The 18641-nt window shown below is 41.9% G+C and overlaps 1 protein-coding gene across 1 annotated transcript in view; it reads right to left on the bottom strand.

Annotated features, from left to right (window-relative positions):
• The window catches only part of KIF26B (kinesin family member 26B), a 616088-nt gene that overhangs the window by 418050 nt on the left and 179397 nt on the right, over nucleotides 1–18641 (bottom strand). Inside the window, exon 3 of the mRNA XM_069769230.1 lies at nucleotides 6513–7049. Within this exon, the coding sequence (XP_069625331.1) occupies nucleotides 6513–7049 (537 nt within the window). The remainder of the gene's footprint in view (nucleotides 1–6512; nucleotides 7050–18641) is intronic.

The following is an 18641-nucleotide window of genomic DNA, read 5'->3' as shown; positions in this document are numbered from 1 at the left end:
CAGTGCCAATGGCAACTAGTGGGCCCCCCCCCTGCTTGCTCAGGATCACAGCACTTGCAAAGTTTAAATACTTACCTCTCCCTGTTCCACTGCCGTGACGTGTTCCAGATTTCCTGGGCCCACTAATTACTTGAACCAGCCCTACCCCCCACAACTTTAGCCAAATGACCCCCAATTTCAAATGCCTTCCAATTATTATAAGGTAAATTACAATTGACAAGCTTCAGTAACAAGAATGGATGTTTTTGCCATTAAAATGGGCAGTGTAGATGTTTTCCTGGCCTCCACTCACTGCCGACTATGCTCCCCCATTGACTTGCATTGGGTTTCGTGTTTCGGGCGATACCCCACTTTTCGCGATAATCGGCCGATTCCACTCGACTCGACTTCTAAGATAGTCGGGTTTCGCGAAACACGGCTCGACTCCAAAAAGGTCAAGGTCGCTCAACCCTAATCATGAGTAGTGTGGCTATTGTCACAACTAAACTCCTGCCCTGGGTCAGGTATGAAGATCTACATACATTATCACATATTCACCGGATATGGGATAATTCTTGGATTGGTGATGATGATACTAATACTGAGATCCTGGGAGATATGTGCCACGTTCTCCACTGGCAACAAGAACAAAGTTAGATGGCTTTAAATGAAGATTATATTCATGGCACCTTATACTCTAGCCAAAGACTGCAGCACTGGCTACCAGCCGAGACCCTAACTGCTTTCTTCATATCTTCAGTGCCTTAGGTTAGAAAGGAGCATGAAGGTCCAGCAGCTCCATGTGATGTCTCTTCCCGTGGAAAGGTTATAATTTATGTAGAATAAATTAAATCCTAATTTAAAGACCATTTCATGTGTTTGCAGTAATTTGCAGTATTATGAAGGAGGAAGATATTTTTTGACAGCCAAGCATGCTTATGAACCATTTACTCCACCATAGTGACAACTGTATAAAACTATATAGAAAAGTCCTCAGTGAGGTGACAATTTGTATAAAATCATCCGCTCAAGTCCCTATCATAAACTTTCTTCTCACCAGGACATGTGATTTAACTAGTTAAAGATTAACATACTCTTTTAACCATACAAAGCCAAGCTTACAAGCCACCCACCCTACCCATCTCGACTGTATCCCAAGGGAAAAATATTAATGTAATTTTACTTTTCATGAAGCATGAATAAAATGTCACACAGGATCAAATCAGGATAAACTAATTAAAACCTAAAATGTAACGAAAATGTCTTGAATTCACAATGAGTTCCACTTTCTCCTCTTGATCCCTTTTGGAGGTTGGATAAAACAGGGATAACACATTTGAGACGTAATTAGCTAATTTACTGTGATACAAAAACCTGACTGATTCCTCGCCAAGGATGAGGTCAGCTGATGCCTTATGACTCCGGAGAAACTACAGTATACATCTAATTACCAGCTGCTCTGTCCAAGAAAGTCAAAGTCCCATGCAAGGAAGAAGGATTTGTACAGCTCATTCAGAATTTGTGAGTCTGTGCCATCATTTAAAAAATTAATAGTAAAGCTGGCCACACAGATTAAAGTAATGATAGCTGAACAAGCTAATTTCATAGGTAACGGACGACTAGCTAATGTGCACAGGCGACCTAACGAATTTCCTCAGAGGTGGATATAGGGAAAACGAAGGATCGAGAAGCTGGATTTTAACATACCCTATATTTTTGTTCTCAAGGAAGATGAACAACCACTAGAGGTGTCTTATTCCCCTTTTCTTAACCCTTTTTGTCATTCAACTGAGATCAGGAGGAATAGCTGTGCTACCTGAAGTGTATGACCACCCTCAGCCAACCTTAAACCATTGCTTTTCAAGTCAATGGGGAGCACTCTAAGTAGTATGATAGTGTGATTTCTTCCTGTGACTCCATCAACTCCACACAGTGGGATTGTGAGGCGACTGTGGTTGCTACGGCAGCTGTAGGACTGACAATGGCCTCCAGGTTTGCCATAGATCACAGCCTAATAACACTGACCGTCTTGATAATACTCTGCACTACACGAGTACTGCAGGGTAATATCAATGCGATCAAAGTATGGAGTGTTTGAGATCCCATTGATCATTGTAAGAAATTATCTAAAAGTCACATTGTATCCCAAAAAACTACAACGCATTACGCAAAAAAACAGGCCCTCATAGAGTTCTGCACTCGAAGAAATGTAAAAGTTATAGCTCTCAGAATATGATGCACAAAAAAAAGATTTTTTTTAAAAAAGTGACATTCTTCTGCAGAAGTAGTAAAAAAAAAAAAAATTAAAACATATACATTGGCTATCACTGTAATCAGTCACACTAGAAAACTAATTTTTTTATCCATCTCGCATGGAGAATGAAAACAAAATGCCAAAAAACAATGTCAGGACTTCAGTGTTTTGTTCATGTCCCTATTAAAAAATCAAATAAGAAAAGATCAAAGTCATACGTACCCAAACAATGGTACCAGGGCCAACTAAATCTTGTCTCACAAAAAATAAGCCATAAAAAAACTCTGTCTACAGAAATGTAAAAAAGTTATGGATCTCAGAAAATAAATGGTGACCAAAAAAAGTATTTAAAAAAAAGTTCTTTTTTTTTATTACAAAAATAGTACAACATCAAGACAGTAAATACATTTGGTATTCTGATTATCATATTAACCTGCAGAAAATAAACGGCATGTTAACTATACGGAATGGTGAGTGGCTTTGAAAACAAATAAATAAGTACATAAAATTCCAGAATTACTGCTTTTTTGTTCTTTGCACCTACCAAAAAGTGGAATGAAAAGTGATAAAAAGTCAAGTGTATTCCAAAATTAGACCAATGAAAACAACATCTTGGCACACAAGGAGCTATGGTGAAAAAATATGTGTGACATTACGGCCACATTAGGTCTGGTCGTTAAGGAGTGATGATAAAGTAGAAATGGCTGACTCTTAATCATTCAGAAGAGCTAGCCGGACTTGAAACGTGTTGAGGGAGACAAAGGTTGGGTATTTTAGACTTAAATGCCCGATCCGTTGTTATTCTAAGACATAAGCTGTTGGCACAGGTCGGTGACACATTGATGGTCTGTGATTAATTAAAGCAGTGCATCGGACAGTGTAAATCCACCCTTACTTTCCACTTTCCGTATAAAACATATACATACTCGGTTAAGCTAAACATTCACAGATAAGAGTCTGACCTTCTCGGATCTAATATTAACAACCTACATTCTTAGTTTTTATACGCCGAGTAAATCCAGAAATATTATTAAAAACAATTCACCCTAGTGGGGATGAGTTAGTAAGAACATCTCAAGCTTGCCGTTAACTTCCCACTCATTTTGCAAAGAAATTTTTTTTTACAAATATCTGGATTACAGATGTAATTACTGAGCTGAGCTGTAAAATATGACTGGCATAAGTATAGTAAAATCCACTATATTTTACAACAACTTGTACCTTTCTGACTGCAAGTACCGTATAGCATGACACAGAAGATGATACTTGTTCAGGAGACAGAAGGGGTTAGTGTCCAGGGCACTGAACCATTTCTGAGAAGTCTGAGAAGATGGGAACTCCCAAGTTCCAGCAGAGTAGGATGCCCACACTAGGAGCCGTGCAGTCTAGCCAGCATCACTGCTAATTAAGAATCAGCTTGACAATGTGATGTTAGAAGAGGCCGCAATACCCAACACAGATTCAATAGCGAGGTACAGAGACAGATCAGATTCATTCACATTATTCTGATATAAACCCTTGATGTACTTAGACAAGATTATTGTACAGTATGATTTTTTTTAATTACCAAACCATTTCAATCCAACAATTTTTTATCTATATTTTTTTATTTTCTCCATATTTTGAATTTCTTATTAAAATTTACATTAAGTATAAAAAAAAACTACTCATTTCTCTTTCCCAACAATAGTTGGCCTTTAAAAAGTAGTCTGTTAAGCCCTGTGACAAAGTCACTGGTAGAGTGCTGGAGGGGAGATATATGTCACTACACTTAATGGTGTCAGTGATGTAAAACAGTGCTGTGAGGTTTAAGTAAAGTTGCATAAATGGACATTCATAGAGAGGGTGGGAGGATGTCCACCTCATCTCCACCTGCACAGCTGACAGGACTAGTGATGAGCGAATATACTCGTTACTCGAGATTTCCCTTGCACGCTCGGGTGACCTCCGAGTATTTTTTAGTGCTCGGAGATTTAGTTTTCATCGCCGCAGCTGAATGATTTACATCTGTTAGCCAGCATAAGTACACGTGGGGGTTGCCTGGTTGCTACGGAATCCCCACATGTAATCAAGCTGGCTAAGAGATGTAAATCATTCAGCTCAGGTGAGGAAAACTGAATTTCCGAGCACTAAAAAATACTCGGAGGTCACCCGTGAATGCAAGGGAAATCTCGAGTAACGAGTATATTCGCTCATCACTAGGCAGGACCTGTGTGATGTCACACTCATGTGTTCAGTCACATGGGGGGAAGAGTGGCATAGTCTGGGGCTTAGATGGCTTGGTTTCAGAGGCAGTCTTTCATCAGCAAGAGAGTATCTCCAGTGGTTTTGTGTCTTGCGGAGGAAAAACTGAACCTGTGTTGCTCCAGAGTGAGATGTTACCCACAAAGCATGGACTCTGTTACAGCATTTTATTTTTCATTGTTGACTTCCTGTTTTTGCCCGAAGGGCTCTGTTTACTTTCAACTTCTAGTTGGTTTATGCTGTCTTATAATAAACCAACTGAAGACTTAAAGAGACAGTGTTCCTGTTTTTCTACCTCCGTCTACCACCAAGTGAGTTGAACTACCACACCCCTTATCTTGATTTAAACAATGTACACATTCCTATAAGGGAATTAATCCCGGTAAAATGCATGTAGGCAGTATACAATTCAATCTCTAACTGTACTGAAAAATTATTTTATTGCATTGGCAAATGGGAGCACCTCGGTGCATTGTTGGCATGGTCAAGAGCTTAGTGCACCGTTCTTCAAGCAACATGCCACACACCTCCCCTTAGCGTGACTGACAGTGCGGCCTGAATTGAAGCCCCGGTGTCCTTCTCATCTGCACTGACAATACAGGAGCTGAACAATTACGCACATTCGCACACAGTGCAGACACACTCTCATCCTCTTTCCTGTCTGTGGTGCCATAGTAGTGAGCGGCTGCTATGTGATTCTGTGTGAGCTGCAGACAGGAGAGAGGGAGCAGAGTGCACCTGCACCGACACTGTATGCACATGCTTGTTTGGCTCCTTCAGTGTGAGCATGGACATGCAAGGCATTGGGGATTCAATGCAGAAGCGCTTGGTCTAGGCAATCGAGTGCTGTCAGTCAAGCTAAGGGGAATTGCCTAACATGTTGATTGAGGGGGTGAAATGGAGCACTCTGGAGTTGACCACGTCAAGGGTGCACTCAAAAGTGTCCATTTGCTTATGCAATAAAATTGTTTGTGTGTACAATTAAATAAGGGAAATCTATACTGCAGGTATGAGTTACCTATAAGACTGTACAAATAGTTGAAATTGAGTATTGGGGGTAACAAACTCGCTTCAATTTGTCACGTAATATCCAGTTATCCTACTTTATCTACTTGATACTTCTCAAAATCTGACACAGAAATTAATAGAAGCAAACCATTTTAACAGGAATTTGCACCAGGTTTTTGGCACCTAATCTAAGAGTAGCATAATATATAGGCAGAGATCCTGATTCCAGAGATGTGTCAGTTACTGGGCTGCTTAGTGTAGTTTTGATAAAACCACAGTTTTATGAGCAGGAGATTATCACTAGAGAATTTGCAAACCTGTTGCCAAGTAGTCAGGCATATTCTTGAGCTCTGTGTAACCCCGCCTCCAGCACTGATTGGCAGCTTTCTGTGCACACAGTACATGGGCAGAAAGCTGCTAATCAGAGGTGTAGGCGGGGTTATACAGGGTTCAGCATTCAGAGAACTGTTGCAGATAAAAGAGGGATTTAATCAAAATGACAGCATGCAGACCAGTAAGTGACACATCACTGGGATCAGGGTAACAGCCTTTACATCATGGCTGACTCAGATGGAGCAGCAAAATCCTAATGACAGATTGCCTTTAATAGGAATGTCTTACAAGAAAAAAAATAAAAATAAAAAATATATATATTAAACATTTTGTAGAGACATTTTGTAGAGTCTAAAGTAGCCAGAGTGAACATTGCAAGATTTCAAATTATTTTTTTAAATGCAGATTGAGTTTGAGAAAAAGCCTGCCAAATGTTATAAAAACAACATCTAACATAATTACTTGGCTGAAACAACAGGTTATTTTATAATTATACAACTGAATTTAAAAGTATTGATATTCTCTGTGAAATACCAACGCTTGGGAGTTTATAAGAAGTCAACATTGAGCTGTTCCACTGTTATTATTCCTGGAAATGTTCAACAGAATTTCCAACTGGGTGGTTCCAATCAATGGGGTGTGTCTCTACACAATCCAACAAGCAAAACACGTTCATGATAAACATTAGACTTACTTGATATGGGTACAGTGTCACGCCGTTAGCTCTTGATAATGACCATGTACCATCGAGATACTGATGAGCTTGAATGGCTACTGAATTCATTATATTGCCATTACTTGGGCTTGTTGCTATTGGCAGGCTGACTTTGGCTTGATGTGAAGGAGACCCATTTTTCTTTTCTTGACCATTGGCAAGCCCAAGACTGTTAGGTTTACCACCATGTTTGCTGGGCACAAAGCCTGGGTAATTTGGTGTGGTGTAGGCATTTGGCATATAAACCCAGTCTTTTGGCTGGAGGCTCCCCATGTGTCTTGGACCTACTAAGGCTGGAATATTAGAATGTCCTGGAGGAGATCCTGGAGATGCCGCATCGTAGTGTTCAGCATTGGCAGACTGTTCCAGAGAAGTAACCATCTGTATAGCTTCCTGTTTTAGCTGGTTGAGATGGGTGGCGCATATATCACAACGGTTGTCTCTCTCATTCCAAGACTTTCGAATGGTGTTTGGTACTTGAAGCTTGTCATGTATGCCAGTAGTGATGGATGGGTCCTGTAAAAGACAAATGAATTCAATTTGTGTTATAAATGTAAATCCAAACTCATTCAATGTCTAAAATGAAAAAAAAAAAGAATTATACAATTTTACAATGTAAGTAAAAAATGGTAATAAATAAATACATTGAGGGTGCACGCAGACACAGCTTTGTCAGCACTCAGGCGTAGAGCTGGTGCATCGGTACATTCATTGGACAATATCCACTGATACATGAAAAAAAGTACTTTCTTATTCTGACACTTTAGTGTTATAAGTAACCAACAGCACATTTAGAGTGTCCTACTCCCATACTACCTCTTCATCTCGCCCCCTCTCTGTTGGTGTCCATGAAGGCTCTGTCCTAGGACCCCTTCTCCTCTCAATCTATACCCTTGGCCTGGGACAATTCATAAAGTCCTATGGCTTCCAGTACCATCTATATGATGACACTCAGATCTACATCTCTGACCCAGATGTCACCTCTCTGCTCTCCAGAATCCCAGAGTGTCTATCAGCCACATCCTCCTCCTTCTCCTCTCGCTTCCTCAAACTCAATGTGAACAAATCTGAACTAATTATCTTTCCTCCATCTCGCATACCTTCCCTACCTGATCTATCTATCACAATAAATGAATTCACACTTTCCCCCATCCCGGTAATCCGCTGCCTCCGAGTAACCCTTGACTCTGCCCTGTCCTTTAAACCAAACATCCAAGCTCTCGCCACCCCCTATTGCCTCCAACTCAAAAATATTTCCAGAATCCGTCCTTTCCTCAACCCTGACTCTACCAAAATGCTTGTGCATGCCCTAATCATCTCCCGCCTCGACTACTGCAACATTCTCCTCTTAAACTCTCGCACCACTCCAGTCCGTAATTAACTCTGCTGCCCAACTAATTAATCTCTCTCCTCGCTACACTCCTGCTTCCCCTCTTTGCAAATCTATTTACTGGCTCCCAATTTCCCAGCGTATCCAGTTTAAACTACTAACACTGACCTACAAAGCCATCCATAACCTTTCTCCTCAACATATTTCTGAACTAATCTCTCAATATCTTCTCTCACATAATCTCCGATCCTCCCAAGACCTCCTTCTCTCCTCCACGCTTATTTGTTCCTCACCCAACCACCTCCAAGACTTCTCCCGAATATCCCCCATCCTCTGGAATTCTGTGCCCCAACACATCCGGTTATCCAGAACATTTGGATCCTTCAAACGGAACCTGAAAACCCATCTCTTCAAAGAAGCTTACAGCCTGTAAAGACCACACGGCCACCTCAACACCATCGGAGCTACTGCAACCCCCAATCTACTGTCTCCTTCCCCACAATTCTGTAGAATGTAAGCCCGCAAGGGCAGGGTCCCCTTCCCTAACAGTCTGTCATTGTTAGTTTTGTTTACTGTAAGTGATATTTGTATTTTGATGTAATCCCGTCTCATGTACATCACCATGGAATTAATGGTGCTATATAAATAAAAAATAATAAGTAATAAAATGTTGATAAAAAATGTAACATATTCAAGGGTTTTTACATCCTTTTTTCTACAGACCAAGTATATAAATTGTTGCTAGTCTGCTGGGCTCTTATTACTCTTAATGAGCATATACCTACTCTATTGTCGCCATGCTCCTTTAAGGAGGTTTTCGGGAAAAATTGTAAAAAACCTAAATAACAAACTCAGCAGTGTGCCTCATCACTGTGCCTAACCACTACCCTCAGCCGCTGTGCCAGCGGTAGATGGCACGAGCCACAGAGCTCAGTGATTGGCTACAGCCGGGAAGGGCACAAAGTGATGTCACCATTGCAGCCAAAACAATGAGACTAGGTGAACAGCAGGGAACTGTCGCTGGACCCAGGGATGGTGAGAAGCTGCTGAATTTGTTATGTTAGGTACTTTACAGTGTTTGGGGGCAACTTTCCTGAAAGTAGAAAACATTAAATATTAACCTCCTTCCCCCTCTGGGCCACTCTGTTACATTTTTTTTCCTCCCCTTTTTCCAAGAGCCATAACTTTTTTACATTTCTGTTAATATAGCTGTATGAGACTTGTTTTCTGCAGGGCGAGTTGTAATTTGGAATGGCGCTGTTGATTTTACCATATAGTGTACTGGAAAACTAGGACAAAAATCCAAGTGCGGTGGATTGGCTGTCTTGCCTGAGATGCTCAGCATTCATAGATAGGATTCCCACCAGTGACATCCACCACACTGGAGATGTCCATTGAGGTGTATGGGAGTGTTCTAGGCTCTGTGATCTGTTCAGCGGTGATTGTTCAGGGAGGCAGGAGGGGAGGCTTAGCCACCACCTATTGTTAATGTGTGACATGTGGTTTCTTTAATGCTACAAGTTCAACATAACAACTTCATTTATACAATAGGCTTTTTTTTATTAAGGCAAATCCCTTTAACCCCTTCAAATTAATTTGACCAACAACTATGATGTGTATAAAAGGAACCCTGCAATGGTCTTGCCATAAGTACATTTTGTAAATGAATGCAATCGTACACCTATACCACCATTTGTATAGACTGTGCTTTACAAAACAGATGGGCTGTGGGGTTCGGATCTATACTCGTCAGACAAAGGCAAATTGTTCCACATTTGTTGTGCATTTTAGACATTACAATTTTTTTGATTACCACAACGCCATACACCAATATGGATGAAATGTGCCCATATAATACTGGTTTATAGCAGCCACTGGTGTTTTATGACTCATGCTCTGCTTTGATAAATTTGGAGCAACATGTACCATGTCCCTTACTTCCCCCACCCCACTATACACACATTTTGTTCCCATCATTTTAATTCTGTACTCTACATTTAAAATTCTATAAAATATGTTGTGGAAAACAAAAAACAAATCATAGTACTGATAGACCTCCATTATTAAAGTGCTGTTGTGTTCCTTTGGTGAAGCACAAATACACTTATATAATAAGGGTGCATTTACATTGGCCAATTATCATGAACGAAAGGCTTGATTCCCAATAAATGGGCACCATAAAAAGGCTGCCGATCAACTGACGAAAGAGCAAAATATTTGAATATTGGCTGAAGTGATTTTTAAAGGGGTTGTCCGAGACTTTAACATTGATGGCTTATCTTTAGGATAGGTCATCAATGTATGAGTGGAGGTGCGACAGCCGGTACCCTCACAGATCAGCTTTTCCCGGTGTCGGCTGGAACTGCTCAGATATGGAACTGCACAGCTCTGTTGACTGTATAGTTGCCGCGGCCCGCTATTCAAATCAATAAGGGGTGGATGTGCAGTACCCGGCCGCGGCCACTATTCTGTCAATGGAGCTGTGCTTTGCAGATCCACTGACACCAGTAACAGCTCATCGGCGGGGGTACCGAGTGTCGCATCCCCTCTAATCAGGCATTGATCAGACATTGATGACCTATCCTAAGCACAAACCTTGTTCTTGGCAGCACATCATCTTGTGCAGGACATGTGCTGCCGAGAACAATGATAGTCTGTACATATTTATTTCCAATTGTTGAGTGCATGTGGGGAGTGCGGCTGGCCAAACTAAACAGGCCTGCTGGTAACATGTAAATGAGCCATAATATCCATGAGTTCTGCATCCTTCAGAACATAAGGTCCTTCAGATCTATAGTCAACTTCAGTTTGTGAACTAGTTTTCAATACCACATTGTGATTCAGTTCATACTTAATGCCGTACATTTCCAGCAGGCACGTTGAACAAGGACATTCAAAGTTACAATAGACACCGATAGCTCAGAGTCTGCACCGTTCTCACACAGCAGGAGGCGTTCAACGAACTTATAAATCAAAGTCTTCCCTGGGTTACATGGAAGGCAGGAAACCGAAGCCCTGACAAAGAACAAGATGGGTGGGTGGGGGATTTTGCCTTGTCAGAAAAGACCACAAAAGTCTGTCACAAGCCCACGTGTGAGAGCCAATAGTGTCAATCATTGCTAATCCTCAATGAGCCAAGTCAAGGAGGCCTTTATTATAGAGTATCACTAGGGTCGTGTGGTGGTCATATGTAAGATTCTCTTCTAGAAGCAGGCTAAAATGTATTCTCAAAGGCTCAACGTTATCAATGATGATATACATAGATTCGTATCTTAAGATTTACTTACAAACATATTTTTTACCTTCATTGACTTCCCATTGCTAATGTGTTGTACAGTATCTGATTGTAAAGAACTCATACAATATAGTATTACCGAAGATGAAAAATGTAAATAAAGTGCACATTAATGTATGGATGTGATTAACATAACAACATTAATTTAAAGGGTTTTTATCAATGACTATTTTGTTTTTACTATGGGTCTAAAAAATAATAGGCAGGTAACTACCTATCTGTTCTACCAAGTTGGTGACCACTCAGTGCCTTCGATTCAGCTGCACATTAACAGAGCAGCTCTCCCAGGCTGCTCTGTCGACAGAGTGTGATTGACGACATCATGCTGATTGACAGCTGGCTTTCCGCAGTTAGGCAGTGGGGAGTCTGCTGTCAATCATCATGACCATGACATTGGCAGTTGCACCCCATCAGCTGAACAGAAGAGAAGCCGATGCTCTGTGGACTTGACAGCAGCAGAACCTGCTAATTCGCCAGCAGGTCGGTCTGTGATCGTTCTGGAGTGGCAGATGTCAACACTGGGAACAACAAGCAGGTAGCAACTACCTGAGAGTTAGCTTTTAGGTCAAGTGAATACGTTCAGTATTTGGTCAGTATTTTACATAAGAATTTATAAGCCAAAACCAGGAGTGGGTGATAAACAGAGAAGTGGTGACGTGTCTCTATTAGACGTTTCCTTTGCTTGTTCCTCACCTGGTTTTGGGTTACAGATACTGATGTAAAATACTGACCATATACTGAATGTGTGACGGCAGCCTTAGGCCCATAGTAAAAAAAAACAGCCCTTTTATATCTTATATGACCTTTGTCCAAACATAGTAGTCACCTTGGAAGCATACCTCATACTAACTAGGTAGAAACGTCACAGCTTATGCTAGCGATTAGCTGCATAGGTCGCGGATCATGCAGATGTCATCACTGCCACAACGGCAGCGACCACCTCTGTAATGTAGAGCTCATTCTGCATCCACCTTTGATCCAGGGAACTAGTCTGATTGCTATGTATGGAAGGATTTTTTTTCCTTAAAATGGGAGAATTATCATCTGCTTCATGGGGTTTGTGCCTTCCTATGTAATAACATGTTATGTTATATATTGAACTGTACAAACTTGTGTCTTATTTCAACCTTGGAACTGCTGATGCTGAAGACATATCTGGGTACTTTGTACATGCTATGACTGGCACAAGCACCGGTATCCCAAAAAAATCCCAGATAATGAAGGAATCCCATCCCCAAGTGTGTATATGTACAATGGCATATATCAATCACAGCACATGTCTAGAAAACAAAACCTTTAGTATAACAGAAATCCAGCCCGTACGATAGGTCAGGGCAGAGATTAACTGATGATTTGTCACAGGGCCGGCGTCAGCACCCAGCACTCCGGGCAAATGCCGGGGCCCTGGGGAGAGAGGGGGGCCCACTCATGCTGTCATAGATACAGCTGGGAGAGCAGAGCAGGAGATAACATGCTCTCTCCCCCCACAAAGTCACTGCTGGCTGAGTTCTCTTAACCCCTATGTGCCAGCTCTGACACAAGCATCTTCTCACTCAGTTAGTGCAGCCAGGCAGGCACACATAGGGGTTAACAGAAGGCAACCAGTGTGACATTGTGGGCGGAGAGAGCACGTTCTCTGCTCTCCCCCCTGGGTGGCTGCAGACAGTGCTGAAGTTTATCAGATTCCGGAGCTCCATCCTACCAGTGCCTGAGTGAGTGTTATGGTATCCAGCAGTGGTTGAAGTTGTGGCTCAGTCTGCTGCTGTCTGTCTCCGCTGCCTAAAAATGTGGGTGATGTCTGGAGGAGCAGCTGGTGGGGTGCAGCCTGTAGCCGCCCAGCTCACCCAGAATACATGCATGCTGCACCAAACCTGCACCAGTGGGGTAGGAAAAAGCTTAACCCCTTCCCATCTGTATGAAGGTTACTGCTGAACCTTAAAGATAACAATCCGACCCGCATAAATGGGGTTAACCAGATGCCAGGAGGAAGGGGAGCTGCTGCCATGGATAAATCTGAGCTGTGGGCTGTAGGTTGGGGCCCCGTGGCCCCAGGCTGGTGACTGGAGGGACTCTGCCCAGTGCTGGCATGTGGGTGATTTCTGCTCCGGAGTCTCAGCTTCTCTCCTCCAGGTCACACTGTGCAGTCACAGCAACATTGGTTGTCTCTGTCCAGGTCCCAGCAGCTGCCACTGCTCCGACCACGGACATGGCATCACTTAACCCTTCCCCTGCAGCCACCGGCAACAAATCCACATTATTCCTTGATTAAATCAGGTTCCAACCCAATAGAGGAGCAGACATTTCCTGCTGCCATTAGGGTCCGGGAGGGGGTGACATTGGCTGTCCTGCTACTCTGTAGTGGGGGGTGACAAGTGTAACATGGGGTAACGATGAAGGAGAAATGCACAGGAAAATAGTGAGCGCGACAGAGGGCAGTGTATGGTATGGAGCAGTCGGGGTGGGCTGCAGGATCCCCCCATACTGTACATGACTGCTCAGGACAGGGAGGTGTTTAATGAGCTTCTAATGACGGGGCACTAATTGGGTCATTAGGGTTTGTGGAAAGGATTCAGCATCAGGTCCCTCATTAATGCCCGAGCCGCCTGTTACTTTGTAGCACAGATCTGTTGGGGCCGCAAAACCAAACAACTCTCCTGTATATATACACTGCACAGCACCTTTCCTCCTGTATATATACACTGCACAGCACCTCTCCTGTATATATACACTGCACAGCACCTCTCCTGTATATATACACTGCACAGCACCTCTCCTGTATATATACACTGCACAGCACCTCTCCTGTATATATACACTGCACAGCACCTTTCCTCCTGTATATATACACTGCACAGCACCTCTCCTGTATATATACACTGCACAGCACCTCTCCTGTATATATACACTGCACAGCACCTTTCCTCTTGTATATATACACTGCACAGCACCTCTCCTGTATATATACACTGCACAGCACCTTTCCTCCTGTATATATACACTGCACAGCACCTCTCCTGTATATATACACTGCAGAATCTACAATAGCTGTCACTCATGTAAGAAGTGAAATCTGGCATTGTACTATACATTTCTCTGCCGTATCTGTGCATCATAAATCGGGGTATGTGTTAAAGGGGGGGGGGGCCCACTGAGACTCTTTCGCCCGGGGCCCTCGAAAACCTGGAGCCGGCCCTGATTTGTCATATAAGGCTACGTTCACACTAGCGTTGTGCGCCGCTGCGTCGGTGACGCGACGCACAACGCACCGAAAAACGCGTGCAAACGTACGCAAAAACGCTGCGTTTTTCGACGCGTGCGTCGTTTTTTGACGAAAATCGGACACAAGAAAAATGCAACTTGTTGACGCACGTGTCGGAAAACGCAACAATCAAAAACGCATGCGTCCCCCATGTTAAACATAGGGGCGCATGACGCGTGCGTCGCCGCTGCGTCGCCCGACACTAGAGCGACGCACACTAGCCGAACGCTAGTGTGAACGTAGCCTAACAAATGCCCAAAATGACAACACTCACAGACCCACAATGAAAATTCAGAAGTTTGAAAGCTTGTGGGGACAGAGTGATAAAAACGTTCTGCTCTGTCATGCATACCCTTGTATTACAGACATGGGCACGAATCAAGGAGTGTCTCTACTGTTCCATCCATGACACTAAATATACAGATCCTGCACGGACCTATATGTGTATCACATAGGAAATCTCGGCTAATGTGTGCTCCTTCTAAGGAGGAGAGTAGTACTGAAAAACAGGTAAGTCTGAACACTTGTTGTCTGAGAAACAGCATTGATCGCCATCAATTAAGAAAGGTCTGTAGGATGTCGGCCTTTTAAGCCTGATGAGAACCACATGAGTATTGGGGAGGAAGGAGGGTTTTTGCTTTGAAGCAGTGCTCACACTTCATGCTGCCTTTTTAATTGTACTGCAAGGTGCCAAGCTGTTCTTATTAGCCCCATGTTCACACACAGACACAGCAGGATTTGGCTTTCTTGAAGTCTTCGACTTAGTTTTATAAAGCAACACTTTTCATAGTGCAATTTATCTGAAAATGACTATTTTTTTAAATCTGAGTTTAATAAGTGTAAAGCGTCTTTATTTATTATGGAGTCATAGACTAGTCAAACAAAACATTGGTAAGTAAAAAAAAAAAGAAATAGAAAAAGAAAGAGCGTGTATGGAACAGAGAACAAGACATGTAAAAAGTCACTTACACATAATGCAAATTGAGGCAAGTGCCGTCCAATAAACCAAGTCAGGTCCTGCTAACTTCAAGTATACATAGGACTTAGAAAGTAATAAAGCTTACAAAACCTTAAGGTAATTCAATGCAGCTGTATGTTTCATCCTCCGTTTATGGAGCAGTAATTCCCTAGACAACCTTCAGTACATAAAAGGCAACATATTATACATGGACTCTCAATGAGTCCATTCAGTGACTGGAGTCCACCAGCATCAAACCCTACCCCCTATGTCGGCTTCACCTATGTGTGCAACATGAAGCCCACTTAATGATCACTGAGCTTAAAACAGTAGGATCTAAGTGGCCCCCAGTGGTATTCCGTAAACTAAGACTAACCTACAGGGAAGTCAGCTGAATAGGTTAAGTGCTGACAGGCTGAAGAAGCTGTCAGCCCCTTGACTTGTGTGGTCTGAGGAGGTCTAACATTACATTCCTCCATAAATATTTCCCAAATGACTCCAACAGCAGAAGACTGAAGAATGGCGGGCATTTTACACTACAGTAACCCTAGCAAGGCATTTACGTCATTGATACAGGGCGCTACAGTTACAGGTGAGCTGAAAGACCGATGGAGCCAAAAGGCAGAAGGTCCTCCTCGCCCGCATCTGTAGACTCAAAGACTACACAATACAGAGAATATACCCAAATTTTATAGACCAATTAATGTTCAAGGCGTACCTCCAACATAATATATAACCAGACAAAAAGGGAAGTAGCATACCAAAAATAAAATATAAAAGAATTTTTATTTGACAATATTTAAAAGCCAAACAATACAAATAACACATACAAAAGAGGGATGCAAGCACAAGAAATGGTGACCAAATGGTAAAAGGCTACAAGGCAATGCCATCAAATAAGTATCAGTGCATAATGTTGCTAGGTGAATGCCCAATTGCGCCTATGTAAAAGCCATATAGAAAGGTCACTGATAAAGTATTGGCGTTGTGCTCATACCTGCTAATGGACGAATCTGCCAGGGACAGGAAAACCCCGACGCGCGTTGTTTTATATACCAGCATATGGCCTTATATACCCGCAGTCTCTAGTAGGTTCTCACACCACTCTTGGACTTTCATATACTGATCTGTTGTTTTACTTGTTAGCATAGCTTTTCAGCATCATCTGGCTATTTGTTATAGGTATTAGTATATTACCTCTAGTAGGCACATTTTGGTCACTTCTTTCTCTGTAATCCAGAGCCTGCTGTTGCATGTAAATGTATACACTAGTCTATAATTACTATATTTATATGTATATATAGTACCATATTTTATGGACTGCCTTGGACTCACTTTGCCGTGCTTGCATCCCTCTTTTGTATGTGTTATTTGTATTGTTTGGCTTTTAAATATTGTCAAATAAAAATTCTTTTATATTTTATTTTTGGTATGCTACTTCCCTTTTTGTCTGGTTACAATACAGAGAATAGCATACAAGGCGGGATCGCTGGCTTCCTTACCTCTAATATGCCCGGGTATAACTGAATTCACCGACTCTACCCATATTCTGGGCATCATGGATTTTATTTCAGAGATGAAAACAAAAGTGCAGAGTTTATGTGATCTATTATCACCTTATATTACAGACAGCAAGGAAATCACGCATCAATAATAAAATGGAAATCATTAGCAATGTATTTACAATTTCAATTATTTGGATCAGTTTCAATGTTACCTGGAATTCATTGATAGCACTAGGATAGAGGATTTTTATGGCAATGTAAACTCTTCTTTTCATTTAAGGGGTTTTCTCAAACAGATATTGATGGCATATCTCAAAGAAATACACCACTGTGTAGTGGGGCGCCGATGTAACGCAGGAAATATGTAGTGGTGCACCGCTACAGCCGCTGGTCCACATCACTGGAGAATAACAGCCGAAGATCGCCTAATGATACAGGAGCCATGGAGGCAGAGAGTGGGTACTCGGCAATGTAATATATTTCAGGAAAAAAATCCTTTTAGGCAATGAACTACATGAGGAAAATGCTTAGTCCTACATTATATCAATTGATCAGCATGACGGTTTAGGGTAGTCTTACATGGCACATTTCGCAATCATTAAAAAGGCAATTATTTTCCAGTGAGGGGTAGCCATCAAGAGATATAATAACTACAGATACACAAAGGAAAAATATATATATTTACGGTATGTGTTGTCACTACATGGACTGTGTTCGTTGGTCCCCAATATCTGCTCAATGGCATAATAACTATGGAAACTTTATTACACAGTGTTAGCAACTTCTATTACCCTTACTAGTGAAATGTAAAGAAGAACACAACAATTATGAAAGGAATATGATCCACAATAATGATGAGCATTACTTGAAAGCTTTTAATCCCTTAAAATATTTAAGGGAGTTCTTTTAGTAGATATTGACATCCAATGATTCTTTATTATGTCAATCATGTTAAAGGGGTTGTGATGATCGGGGCGACTCATCATCAGAACCCGCACTGACCGGCAGATCAGGGGACTTTCATTCCTGATGGGGATATTATAAATTGGCGTGGCAGGTCTGATGCCCGACCACTGTTCCATTCATTCTCTAAGTGGCTGCCGGGAAAAGCCAAGCACAACACTTGGTAGCCCCATAGCGAATGGGACATAGGTTGCACATATTCGCTGTCCCTTCTACGCTAAATGACATAAAAGTTACCCTTTCTGCTGATTAATGGGGGTCTGAGTGGTCAGACCCCCACCAATCCACAAGTTATTACCTACTCTATCAATGACTGATTTTCACTGGACAATCCCTTTAAGACTTCTGCCATGTAAGTCAGCATGACACTCCATACAACAATCAAGAAATCCATTTTTTAGTATAATCATAAATCATCACATAGTTGATGAACATGTTTATGTAAATGCAGACTGAGTGATATAATTGTCTGCAGATATATAAAGTTACAGCACATCAGAATTGTAAATGCCATCTCTGCCATCTGCCTTACCAGCCACAATTAGAATCATTGAAGGGTTCTTGTACAATGTGTCTTAGGATTACAAGAAGACCCCAATTACTGTCATAATGTTAAGAGCAGTTAGACTACGGTAAGCAAGTAGCAATTGTCTGCCACAGCAGCAATTCAAGGCGCTGTTATTGTCAAAGGTCACCATGAAGAGCCCCTTACTGCCAGCGCCAGTATATCCTTTATGATCAGGAGGTCCATCTACTAAACCTAACAAGCCGAGCAACAGGGTGAGCTAATCAGTAAAC

This window comes from Ranitomeya imitator, chromosome 5 (assembly GCF_032444005.1).
Source record: "Ranitomeya imitator isolate aRanImi1 chromosome 5, aRanImi1.pri, whole genome shotgun sequence".
NCBI classification, from domain to species: domain Eukaryota; kingdom Metazoa; phylum Chordata; class Amphibia; order Anura; family Dendrobatidae; genus Ranitomeya; species Ranitomeya imitator.
This window is presented reverse-complemented; position numbering and strand designations above follow the sequence as displayed.